Raw genomic sequence first — 13,759 nt, forward strand, 5'->3', positions numbered from 1 at the left:
TTTTTTTTGAACAATTTCTTCTTTAATTTATTTTTATTTTTATTAATTACAGTTTATTCACTTTGTATCCCTCCTGTGGCTCCCTCCCCTGCCAATCCCACCCTCCTTCCCTCTTCCCCACTTGTGTCCCTCCCCCAGTACACTGATAAGGGAGATCCTGCTCCCCTTCTCTCTGATCCTAGTCTATCAGGACTCATCAGGAGTGGCTGCATTATCTTCCTATGTGGCCTGGTAAGGCTGCTCCCCCCTCAGGTGGAGGTGATCAAAGAACAGACTATTCAGTTCCTGTCAGAGACAGTCCCTGTTCCCATTACTAAGGAACCCACTTGGACACTGAACTGCCATGGGCTACCTCTGTGCAGGAGTTCCAGGACATCTCCATGAGTGAACCTTGGCTGGAGTATCAGTCTCAGTAAAGATCCTTGTACCCAAACTTTTCGGATCTGTCGCTTTCTTTGTGGAGCTCCTGTCCTTTCAAGGTCTTACTATCTCCCACTTCTTTCATAAGATTCCCTGCACTCTGCCCAAAGTTTGGGAACTGGAAAAGATCATTCTTAGTGAGGTCTCCCAGAAGCAGAAAGACACACAAGGTATATACTCCCTCATAAGTGGATATTAGACATATAATATAAGATAAACATACTAAAATCTATACACCTAAGGAAGCTAATCAAGAAGGAGGATTCTGGCTAAGATGCTCAATCTGCATTCAGAAATAAAGGCAAAGAGAATGGATAACGGAGGAGTGAGAAAACAGGGAACAGGACAGGAGCCTACCACAGAAGGCCTCTGAAAGCTCTACCCTGCAGGGTAATGAGGCAGATGCTCAGACTCATAGTCAAACTTTGAACAATTTCTCAATGAAAGAGCAGAGTTTTCTGGAAGTTGTTGCTCCTGTCCTTAAAGAAGTAAACAAACTGATATTTTTTCAAGTTGGAGAATTAAGTCACAGGAAAAAAAATCCTTTGATCTTTGGGTGCCAAGAGGATTGAGGGAGGCAGTATTTACTATCTATTTACCTGAAGTATTATCTCTTTACTTGAAGGAGAAGCCACAGGCTACCATACACGGTAGAAGCACTTGCATAACTAACCATTTTTATGAATTATAGAAGTCTCATATAGAATGAAAGCAAGATATTCCCTGTATTCATAATCTTGGGGAGCAAGACATACTTTATCAAACATTTTCTTCATGTCTAAGTTCTTGTTTTGCTTAGAACTAAAGTTAAAAGAGGCCAATAAAATCAATTGCTGGTACACTTGACACACTGTGAGAGATCATTCTTCATGAATGCCTTCTTTGCTTTAAAAATTTAACTAACAATATCTAATTTCCAGAAAAGTATTATGTTAGTAATGCCAATATAGAAGATTACAGCAGCATTCTTCAAAACTGTCAAAGCTATTAAAGACAGATAGGTAGATAGGTGATAGATAAGTAGATAGATGATAGATAAATAGAAAGATGATAAATAGACAGATTATAGATAGTTAGATACATACATACATACATACACACACACACATACAAGAATTGGCTTACTATAGAAGAGTACAAGGAAATGTCAAAGCTAAATACAGTGTGGTATTTGGTACAGTGTGGGACCCAGAGACAAATTGGAATACTTTAAATTATGAATGTACTTTAGTTACTGGTATGGTAATTTTCCTTAGTTACAGCCCACCTGTATCTTCACTGTAACCTGTTCACAAGGAAACTTCGCAGAACTACATGGTAGTAGCTATATCGCTTTGGATACTTTAAAAATTATTTTACGTGCATTAGTATGAAGGTATCAGATCCCTTGGCATTGGTGTTACAGACAATTGTGAGCTGCCACGTGGTTGCTGGGAATTGAACCCAGGTCCTTTAGGAAGAGCAGACAGCTGCTCTTAACCACTGAGCCATCTCTTCAGTCTACCACAAAAGGCATCTGAAAGACTCTACCTAGCAGTGTTTCAAAGCAGACACTAAGACTCATAACCAAACCTTGGCAGAGTGCAGGGAATCATATGAAAGAAGGGGAGTTAGTATGATATGGAAAGGATAGGAGCTCTACAAGGACCAAATATATCCGGGCACAGGGTCTTTTCTGAGACTGACACTCAACCAAGGACCATCTATGGATATAACATAGAACTTCTGCTCGGATGTGGCCCGTGGTAGCTCAGTAACCAAGTAGTTTTCCAAAGTAAGGGGAACAAGGACTATTTCTAACAGGATCTCAAGGGCAGGCTCTTTGACCTCCCCCCACCCCCCAGAGGAAGAGCAGTCCTGTTAGGCCACAGAGGAGGACTTTGCAGCCAGCCTTGAAGATAACTGATAAAACAGGGTCAAATGAAAGGGGAGGAGGTCCTCCCCTATCAGTGGACTTGGAAAGGGGCAGGGAGGAGACCAGGGAGGGAGTTGGGGAGGAGGAGGGAATGAGGGAGTGGGATACAGCTGGGACACAGAGTTAATAAATTGTAACTAAAAAGAAAAATAAAAATTAAAAAAAATAAAAATAAAAATTATATATAAGTTTTTATTCTTGAAAGTTTATGTTTTTAAAAGTATAAACAAATAACAAAATATATTCAGAAATGCTAAAAAAAATCCCAACTCAGGGACATTCAGTTCTCATAGTAGTTGGAATTTAATTCCACCAAGACAAGTGTGAAATGGCTATAGAATAACCTCTTTGTATTTGAAATCATAAGTGGCTTTCTATCAAATTAAATGCATTGGTCTCACAATATTTATTGGCATGCAAAAATATTCATAATACATTAAATATGAAAATCAGGTGATAGCATAACAATACACAGGATGAATCTACTCATTCAGACCACAAGGAGGATAATGAGTGATTTTCTATATTTGGTAAGTGTGTGTGATGATTTTAATTAAAACATTTTCATTCTTCCTTTTGTATTTTTTCTGCAAAGTTTAATAGTTCATGCTATCTTTAAGAAGTCCTATGAAATGGATACTTTGTGAAACTCACTAAAATAAATATGATTACATGCATACATAAAACCTAGGAGAAGAAATATGTGAGAAAGTCAGAATAATTAAGCAGATTCAGAAAATGATATATGATCACAGACTTAAAACTTGGCCATTCATCAATTTAGTAGAGTAAGGTGGTCATATGACCATCTACTATAAAATTATGACATTATTTGGGAGACAGATTTGTTCATCAAATTTCAAGTAATTGAAGTAAAGGTTGGTTCTACACGACAGGAAGTGAGTTTTAAAATAAGGCTAACTTCCCACTTAAGGCAAAGTAGTTGGAATCTTTTATTCTAGAGCTGATATATGTAAAAAAAATAAAAATGGCTTATAAAATAATCTAAATACTTTAAAGGAGGAAAGCCTCATTAATAATTGTTAAGCAAAAGATAGGAATGGTGTGAGACAGTAAGCATTTATGACAGTGGTAGAAAAAGGTGAGAACTGACCTCATTAGATCCAATGCAAGCAACAGAGCAAAAGCAGAGGACAGGAGCCTGGGACCAGTTAAACCTTTAAGCATGAAGTTTTCAGAAAATACCCCTCAGGACAGTCAAGGATCCTGGGAGGCACTCCAAAGGCCCAGAGCAATAGTTATTTATTAACCAAAATCAAAGCATGCCAGTCTTTTGATAACAATTATAAACATACTAATGTGCATCATCTAAAAATCGGCCTTGTAATCAACTTTATACAAGTTGTCTATGAGAGGCAGAATGTTGAGCTAGAGAGAGCACAGCTTGACAATAACCTTAAGATTTAAGATTTAGTGACATCAAACAAAATCTGTAGTCATTAAGGTTTATTTATTTATTTATTTATTTATTTATTTATTTATTTATTTACCTCTAGGACTATTCAATGAAGCTTCTGAGGCTTTCCCACCATCTCCGCAGTGACTCTGGTCAAAGGGAAGACACTGATCACCTGTTCCTGCTACCACTTCAAAATTCTTAGAGAGATCTTTTGTTTCCACCAAAGATTTCAGTTTGTAGAGTTTTCGAGTATTGGTGTCTGATAGGTAGAGTGATTCAGACATAGGGTCCATAGCCAGGTAGTACTTATGCGCAGGGCTTGTGCTAAGGAAGAGGAAGACATAAGTTATTAAAAGCAATTTGTTCAACATGTATCCCAGTAGTCTGTCTTTTCTCACAAATGAAAAAAAATATATTGTAATAGATGAAAGAATTCATTTATCTTCCTGTTTAGGTACCAAGGATATAGGCACATATTTGTTTTTCTAGTAATGAGACTAGGTCCGAGAGCATTCTGCCACCCTGTAATGATGCTGACATTTTGATACTTTCCACTTGAGAGTATAAGAAATATAGGAGAAAATATCCCAGGAGATAATTTTCATATTTCATTATCCACTTCCAAGCTGGATGATTGCCTGTATTTTTGTCACATCAAGCTCACCAAATTCAACACAAACATTCTCTTTTTTCACTGCCATCCCCATCTTTCATAAACTTGGTCCTGTTTTGGATTTTTTTTTGCCTTCTTTGGGGGCACTGCTGTCTTCCTAGGTGCCTGTTGTCAATTAAACAGTGAGTTTCAAACTAGAGGACTTTTGATCTTAAAGGGCTGTGTCAGAGACAGACTGTCAAACTTCCGAATTCCCCCTTTAAACTGACCAACACTTCTCTTATACACATTTCCTGCTGTTAGACACCGGTGACATTTAACTTTTCTAAGGTATAATCATGGTATTCTAGTTTGTTTTTTGTTGCTGTGATAAACACCAGGACCAAAGCACATTTTGGGGAAGAGTGGGTTTATTACACCTTAGAGTTAGAACGTATCATTTAAGGAAGAGAAGGCAGAAACTCAGGGCAGGAAATTGGAGGCAGGAACTGAATCAAAGACCATGAAAAGGTACTGCCTACTTGCTTGCTCTCCATGGATCACTTAGCTTGCTTTCTTTTCTAACCAGGAGGACCTCCTCAGGGATGACACTGCCCACACCGGGCCCACCCTCATTAATCAGTAATAATGACAATGGCACACAGACATGTTCACAAGCCAATCTGATGGAAGCAGTTTCTCAGTTGAGGTTACCTCTACCCACGTGATTTTATTCTTTGTCATATTGTCAAAAACTAACCAGTGTACACAATCATATGGTTGTTTACATAGATTCACCTCTGTTGTCTATCACACAGAAGGTCATATCCATTTTCTCCATATTGTCCTCATAATTATTCTGATCACTTGTTCCCATAGTTAGAGATGTTCCAAAAGTATTTTGATTTAGTATACTCGTCCTTTTTACTTCATCCATTCTCACGTGTTTTTAGTGTATTTACTCAAGCAGCTTTGCATGAAGGAATCCTTCCCTAAATTTTTGTATTGAATTATTTGCACATTGCGTAAAGAGGAGACATACAAATTAAATGACTTTTTTAGGTATCAGTGTTCTCCACTCTAATAAACTGAGAGCTAGCAGGACAAAAAACATTTCCTGTTTATTTCTAATATATTTAGTGCTGACAATGCTGTTTAGTTCCTACTTGTCTATGTTAGAAACAATAGGTCACTCTTTCTACAATTTCTCATATGGATAGGACCTCATGTTTTTGTTTCCTTCTAACTTCTAATTTCTTCTGCAGTACATTCCCTTTATCACTGCTGTCATTTGTTCAAATTCATATCATCTCTTACTGGAGCATTCATTGGTGCTATTTCTATGTTTTTGCTTGTTTATTAATTCATTAAAATGTGTCTTCTAAGTACTTGAAATGTGCTCAAGAATTATGCTAAGATGGTAATGGAAACCAACTTGTGTATAAGATACAACCATTTTCTTCTTGAAACTTACAGTTTAGTCAAGTAAACTGATAAAAAAGCAAGGTATGATTCTCATAAGTCAAGTATTAGCATAGGAAATTTAAGAAGGGAGGGAAATGTACAGAGAAGAGAGGATGTAGGATTTGTAACGTAGGAATAGTTATCACACTGTGTTAGTGTTTTTAAATTAATGATTGCAGTCTATGATTTATTTAGATTATTAGTTAAGATTTATTAGTTTGTTTATTATTATTAGACAATTTTCCCATTCTAGACACCAAACTATATGTAGTCATATCTTCCTAGGCTCTTCTGTTTTGTGACATTTTCTTGGGTTTTTCTTATTTTTGAAGACTTCAGCAGTTTTAAAACTATTTGTCAGGCATTCTATAAGATACCCTTTTTTACTGGAATTTGTCTGATATTTTTATCAGATAGGAATTGTGTAGTTTGGATGGAAAAGTGTCATTTTAACCAAATCACACCTATGTTGCAAACAATCAACAAAATCTAGCACTGGTAGGCTTGATCTTGATCTCCTGGCTGAATTATTATTCCTTACTATAAAAAATATTCCATAGTGTCCTTCCTGGAGGGAAGTAACTATTCATAGAAAATAAGGTATCAGGAATTATATCCCATCTCTTTGTAAATACAGCATCACATAAATTATTATAATTTTTGGATTGGTGGTTTATTTTTTCCTTTATTTAAGAAAGATATGTGTTATGTATATCAGTATGTGCTCCATAGACATTTATTTTATGCTTAGAGAAAAAAAAACTTAATGCTATTTTATGTTGTGTAAGTTGTCCCAGTTGCTATCACTAAGAATTCTTTCTGTTGGATTGTATGCCCCTTTGCCATGATTCCATAAATGTTCATCATCATCATTGTCATTATGTTAAGACAATTCTGCACTGCAAGAATTTTCTAGACTCTTCTTAATTTTCCCATTCTCTGATATTATAATCAGCCATTTCTCAAAAATAATGGCTTTTTTATTTGAGAATGGCATTAAAAAGCAAGACTGGATTGATGGTTCCAAGCAGTATTTTTTTTTCTTTCATGTAACTCTCTTCCTAAATACACTGTGAGTTGATTGCAGACAAATACCATTTCCACCTCTCTGTCCTTGATGTCAAACAGTGCCTGGAAAGGTCAAAGCTCATTCAGTAAGTGGTGAACTGGATTATGTGACATAAATGTAAGACATAAAATGTTCAAGCTTTGGGTACTTAGACAAAGAAAGTGGAGGAGTGAGTGCTATCAGAAGAAAGAGCTCTTTTAAGGATTGGAATTCTCTTAATTAATTGCAATGACCCTCTAAGCATATAGATGTATGTAAAGAATTATAAAGTTGGCAAATGGTAACTTGAAAAGTCAGTTTGTAGTTTCTTAGTAGAAAAATATCAGATTTTATTGAAATAGTTGATTTTTCCCCCCTACGTACCTCCTTCAAATAAAGTAACTTGTAGATTCCAGGGACTTCTTTAACCCTGGAACCACCATGACAGGTGTTGTAAATAAATTGTAAAGGGCACCACCATTTTCCAAAATTGAGTTGGCAGATTTCCAAGCAAAGCATCTCTGTAGCAAAGATTTCTCAAATAGGTGGTAGGGTAAACATTTTATGTATTTAGTTCATTTTTTTTTTACCTTCAGAATAATGTGCTCCCATATACAACCTTTCCTGGAAATAATCTTTAATACTATGGTAGCCAATTTGTAGAGTTTCAACTGAGCCAGAGTAATCATGCTTTATTAAGTAAGGTCCATGGGCTATTTTTCCAAGAGAAATGTTATTCACACAAAAATACTTTGGGATGTATTACATTCATTCATTATTGAATATTTTCAATGTGCCTGTAACCTAAGTTAGAATTAGTATTCTTCTCAAAATTCAGCTGGGAAATCCCAGAACCATAGGGGTCTTTCTCAGAGTTGCTTAACAGTTCTGTGCCCTTACTAAGATTAGATTAGATCACTTGAGACTATTTGTGTAAAATGACAACAGAATACTCTTGTTCTGAAGGTGGAAAAGACAACTGGTATTCTAGACTTTCCTAACTCTGTAACTTGCATTTTGTTCAGCAAGCCTGTTCTTCAATTTGATGTACTGGCTTTTAGAAAAGGGAATAATCCAACATATCAAATTCAAATTTGATTGATGTTATTTTCTTGACAGAAATATACCCTGTACTGATATGGTGTTTCCCGTCATTCCTCAAGTACACTTCAGCTACATTGACAATGGTTTCTTTGTGCTTTCTGAAAACATGTAAACTCACTGCACTACGTTCTTATTTGATTTACTTCTTCATGAGTAAGTGCATATCAGTTTGACAGACATGAAAATTTCTTTTGTAACCTAGATGTTAGATCTACTGTGTCACCTTCGTAAGTCATGATCTTCCAGTTAGCAGTGATCACTTCATTCATACTTCTTAAAAATCAATAGATAGTTAAATGGAGAAATGATGGTTCTAATTAATAACATGTAATAGTTTGTCAGTAAGGACATCGGAAACCAACTGAATTTGCTTAAAGAATCAGCTATGCCAAAGTTGCAAGGCTGATTTTGTGTACTGGGATTTGCAAAGCGGCATCCCCCAAACACAATAGATATTCAAAATTTACTAGTGCTATTTTGATGACAACTGGCACTTGGGAATGATCAAGTTCAATTTTATCCTTTAAATTTCAGAAACTTTGAGCAGTTGTGACAAGAGTAATGTATAAGTGAGTTGAACAGAAATCCTTATCACTAATTTCAGTGCTATGTGCATTACCCATAATTAGTCCGTTGGAGCTTTTCAATTACTTCCTTTGGTGAGAGGAACTAGACCCTATTTAGCTATATCAAAGGAAAAACAATGTTATTAAAGAAAGTTATCAAATGCAGAAAAGCAATGCTCAAGAAAAAAAGAAAGGTCATCATGGTCATTGTGTCTTAACATAACTGACAACTATATTTTTGAGTCTTGGAGAAAAATACTTTGCAACTTAAAAACATTAAACTGACTTAAACTTGTGGACTCATTTGAGATATCATTTCAGGGAAACATAATGAGACTTTTGGCTTTACTTTCTATTGACATACTGAATTGTCATCTTTCATTTATCTTATTTTCTTTTCTTAATGTTCAGTTCCCATTAAATTCTTACTGAACACACTGACCTTCTTTTTTGGAATGCACTTACCTGCACATAATTTCAAAATTCACTTTCATACTATTTCTTTAACCTTATTTAAGAAGCAAATTTTCCTATTAGCACATTATTAGAGAATGGCTTCTTAGAGAAGAGTTTCATTAGGCAACTGCCTGTGTTATTTGCTTACCTATGTCTGGTATCTCTGTTTCTAGGGTGCAGAAGGTATCCACAAGTAGCAAGTAAAAACAAATAGAGAGTCATTAGTATCATTAAACAACAGAAATCTCAGTAGACATATCAATTCCTTACTTAGCTTGCCGCAATTAGAGAGATTAATGGGAAGATTTAGTCAGTGTGAAGCCACAATTGACTTATTCCTTCCATGGTTCTCCTTATAAGATGGTGTCAAGGTGGTTACATGTTTTGGTGGTAGGTAAAGTTAAGACAATTTAGAAAAATTTTTTCCCTGCCTGTCTGCACCAGGACCACTGTTCAGTTTTCTGAGAGCTCTCCCTTGTCCTACTAAACCAGAATGGGGAAGTAGGTATTGGGAATTTTAGTTTTAATAAATTCAGTTGCTGATTCTGATGCAGAGTTAAAATTTAAGAACCACTTGTCTTGGAGATGAGAAAATAGCCACCACAAAGGAACATTTTAAGTTTTATCTTGCTATCCCTGACTGCTCTATGGGAATGTAAAGCCATTGCATCTTCCTATAGAGACATGTATTAAACAGGCATAGCAACCTCAAATCTAAGACAGTTATCTGACCTCAAAGATAGAGACATTTGTATGAACACTCATTGACAATATTTTAAAGGGTCTTTTAAAATATGGGAGTTTTCTCTGCATGCTGCAATATTGATATGTCTGGCAAGATGTGCTCATTGTTGTCATACTGGTATGACAATTATGGGAGTAACAAATCACTTTCTGTTTGGCTATAAGACCAGTTCTACAAAAAGGATTTCATTCCTGATAAAGTAAACCTGAAAAAGCCCCAATGGCAAGAGCTATCATAGGTCTTAGGGTGGGACTACAGTTGTTATATTAAATGGTCTCATCATCAAACTGCCTTCTAAATATTTATGCTTACTTCCATAGATTTTTTTTCTGCTATCAGTTTTGGTTAGAGAAGGATCTTTTTGAAATGGGTAGTAGTTAGTGCAAAGATTCATGTCTGGTCAAAGTACCAAAAATAAGTGACTGTGAGTGATTACCTATGGGTGAATCATTTATATTAATAATTCCACATATAAGGCTCAGGGAATATCACAGAAGAATGGGCAAAGAATGTCAGAGCTTACAGATGAGGAGAAGAGCTGTGAAATGCAGACTTTTGACATGATGTAGCTGCTATACAATACAAATGAACTCATAGCATCTTCAGTACCTGCATGGTACCTGAACAAAATCAAATCAGTCATACTTCCAGTATGAACTGAAGAAGGCTTCCTGAGAGTCCCAACCTTTGGCAGAAGAGCTATTTCCAGTTAATAGTTGCTGACTGAGGGAAAATCACTCTTCCTTGGGGACATGGTTGCCTATACACCAGTGAATGGCCCCATACACAGCACATATGAGTAGCACTATTTGGACTAAGGAATTACTAATAACAACGACAAAAATAGAGTATTAAGTTTGGAAGGAAACAGAGTTAGAGTTAGAGGCACTAGGGGAAGCTGAGGGTGGTAATGTAGTAAGGAATTATGTGAACAAAATAAATTGTACAAATGTACGAAATCTTCAAAGTATTAAAAAAAATGAAGGACTTCTCTTGGACCACAATAGAATGTCATTATCATTGAAACTGTTACATCAAAACAGTTTCAATAAAACATCATGCACATCAACTATTAAAGCCTTATGTCTTCCAGCCATCTGTGCTCCAAAGGGCAACTGGGGTAGACAAAACAGAATTGTCAGCCACAAAGAAGCAGAACTTTTAGTAAGCACTTCATCTAATAGCTTTTTGACACAGAGTATTGCCTTGAATGTTTCAGTGGGTGATGTGGTTCAGTGTTTCTCAGATGGGGGGCTCAGTCTGACTTTAGGTCAAGTTTGCCCGGAAATAAAAAGCTATAGTCATCTGTGAAACATAGTCATTTAAATTTTAAAATCCTTTTAAATCTGGCCCCTAGATCACTTTGAAGACATGAAGATAATAAACCTTTTTATAAAAATCAGGAATTGTTATTTTTCTTTGAATGTCCAGGAAGAAGAAAAGATACAAAATTATTTCACTTGGAATTATCTGCTAAAGTGGATTTAACACTCTTGAAAAAGCATCTTTTCAAGAGACTAGCCTGGCCAGGTCATACTCCACTGGCTCTTCTATTTTTTTTTTTTTTTTTTTTTGGCCCATCTCAAAAGGGTTGGTATTCTGTGGGTTTCCACAAAGGTCAACTAGTATGGAATCAGAGCTCTGATTAGAAACATGGCCTCTGGCTTTTGAACTTTCTTTGTTTCTAAGACCTTTTTTTTTTTTTTTTTGGTCTCTATGAGATGGTTGTTGGAGTCAGGCTCTAATCACTGGAACAAAGTCAATTGTTCTAAAAAAGTCTAGATGTGAAAACACTAGATGGACCTCATTAAAATATAACACTTTGTATTTGCATGGCATAGCAAAAATTATTTTTATGTCAACAAACAAAGCATTTTGAAATTCTTAGGTGATGGCAAGGAGGAGAGACGGAGACAGTTTGTTTCTCTCGCTGTTGCTTCTGATCCTGCCAATAATGTCATTGTGAATTTGGAAGATGTCCCATGTTATGCAGAGCAGCTTCTCTCATTAACATCTCAGAGAGAGGAAGTGAAAATGATGGAATTTATTTCTAGTGTGTGACCTTGTTCTGTCTTAGAATTACTTTTAGTTAAGGATTTAGGATTGAACTGCCACCAAAATGAACCTGCTGTCTAGCTATCAACAGACTACATACTGAGCTGCCAGTGTGTGAACTCTTCACAGAGACCAAGGTTCATCAGTGGGCATTACTGCCTGGTAACTGACAGATTTGAATCTTGCCATGCACTAAATAGAGAAAAGAGTGGAGTCAGAACTCTTTCGGGAGCAAGGTATTCTCCTAATGAGAGGATCTGTGAATTAATCATTGACATCTTTTTTCAATACAATGATAATAGCAAGGGGCATCTGCTCTTCTTTTTTGGATTTGAAAGAAATGTGTTAAGATGTGATTTATAAGCCACAAGATTTGCCCTTATAAAATGAGAATTTCAGTAATTTCAAACGCATTCAGTTACACAACCTTTATGATAAAGCAATTCAAGACGAAATTCTGTACCTATTTGCTAATAATCATTTTCCCATTTATTCCTTTTCTTCTACTTTGTTCCCAGCATCCAAAAATCTGGATTTTGTATGGATTTGTTTGTGTTGTACTTTCACAATAAATATAATCATACTGTATTTGTACTTTTATACCTGTCTTCTTTCACTTAATATGCTGAATCATTATCTTTTTTTCTTTTTAAGATTTATGTGAGAATGTAAACTTGTACAACCACTTTGGAAATCAAAATGGCACTTTCTCAGAAAATTAGGAACAGTGCTACCTAAATATCTAGCTATACCACTTCCAGGCATATACCCAATTTATGCTCAATTATACAACAAGGATATTTGCTCAACCATGTTCATAGTAGGTCTATTTGTAATAGCCAGAAGCTGGAAAGAACCTAGATGTCCCTCAGCAGAAAAACAGATACAGAAATTGTGGTACATTTAGTAATGGAATACTATTCAGCTATTAAGAACAAGGAAATCATGAAATTTGCAGGCAAATGGTTTGAACTAGAAAAGATCATCTTGAGTGAGGTAACTCTGAAACAAAAACACACATGGTATATACTCATTCATATGTGGATATTAGCCATATAATATAGAATAAACATACTAAATTTATTCTCCTAAAGAAACTAAACAACAAAGAAGACCTTAGGGAAGTTTCTCAGTCCTTATTCTGAAGAACAAATGTGATAGACATTGGAAGCAGGAGAAGACAGGGAACAGGAGAGGAGCCTACCACAGAAGGCCTCTGAAAGACTCTACTGATCGAGGTATCTAAGCAGAGGCTGAGAATTATAGCCAAACTTTGGGCAGAGTACATGGAATTTTATGAAAGAAGAGGGAGATAGAAAGACCTGGAGAGGACAGAAGCTCCAAAAGGAGACCAATAGAGCCCCCCTCCCCCAAAACCAAGCAAGCAAGCAACAAACAAAACAAAACAAAACAAAACAAAACAAAACAAAACAAAACAACAAAAACCTTAGCCCTGGGATCCCTGCAGAGACTGATACTCCAAACAAGGACAATGCATGGAGAGGACCTAAGACCCCTGCTCAGTTGTAGTTCATAGACTCAGTCTCCAAGTGGGGTTCCTAGTAAGGCGAGCAGGGGCTTTCTCTGGCATGAACTCAGTGACAGGCTCTCTGAACACTTCCCCCTGGGCGGTGTAGCCTTGCCAGGATACAGAGGAAGACAATGCAACCAGTCCTTATGAGACCTGATAGGCTAGGGTCAGAGAAACGGGGAGGAGTTTTAAAGTCACTGCTAACATATAAGATCAAACGCAGGTGTTGGATAGTCATCTATTTTATCTACTGCCAGTATTTCTAGCATTTTTTTTAAGTTCTGTGGACAAAATGATTGTTTTGTGGCAATTTTTCAGCTATTCATAGAATTTGTCAAAGCTAAGGTTTTGTTTGATCTTTTAGAAGAGTTTTTATAAGTTTCATCACCCCTCCACAGGTTAACGGCTCCTAAATGGGTGCTATACCAAATCTCCTCCATTTC

At 36.2% G+C, this 13,759-nt stretch overlaps 1 protein-coding gene across 1 annotated transcript in view; it reads right to left on the bottom strand.

The window, feature by feature from the left end:
* The window catches only part of Tenm1 (teneurin transmembrane protein 1), a 1,167,432-nt gene that overhangs the window by 101,740 nt on the left and 1,051,933 nt on the right, over positions 1-13,759 (bottom strand). The window contains exons 22-23 of the mRNA XM_055612144.1: positions 9,134-9,154; positions 3,847-4,079 (exon numbers count right to left, since the gene is read on the bottom strand). Coding sequence (XP_055468119.1) covers positions 3,847-4,079; positions 9,134-9,154 — 254 coding nt within the window. The remainder of the gene's footprint in view (positions 1-3,846; positions 4,080-9,133; positions 9,155-13,759) is intronic.

The sequence above is a fragment of the Psammomys obesus genome, unplaced genomic scaffold (genome assembly GCF_907164565.1).
Source record: "Psammomys obesus unplaced genomic scaffold, mPsaObe1.curated_primary_1811, whole genome shotgun sequence".
Taxonomy (NCBI): Eukaryota; Metazoa; Chordata; class Mammalia; order Rodentia; family Muridae; genus Psammomys; species Psammomys obesus.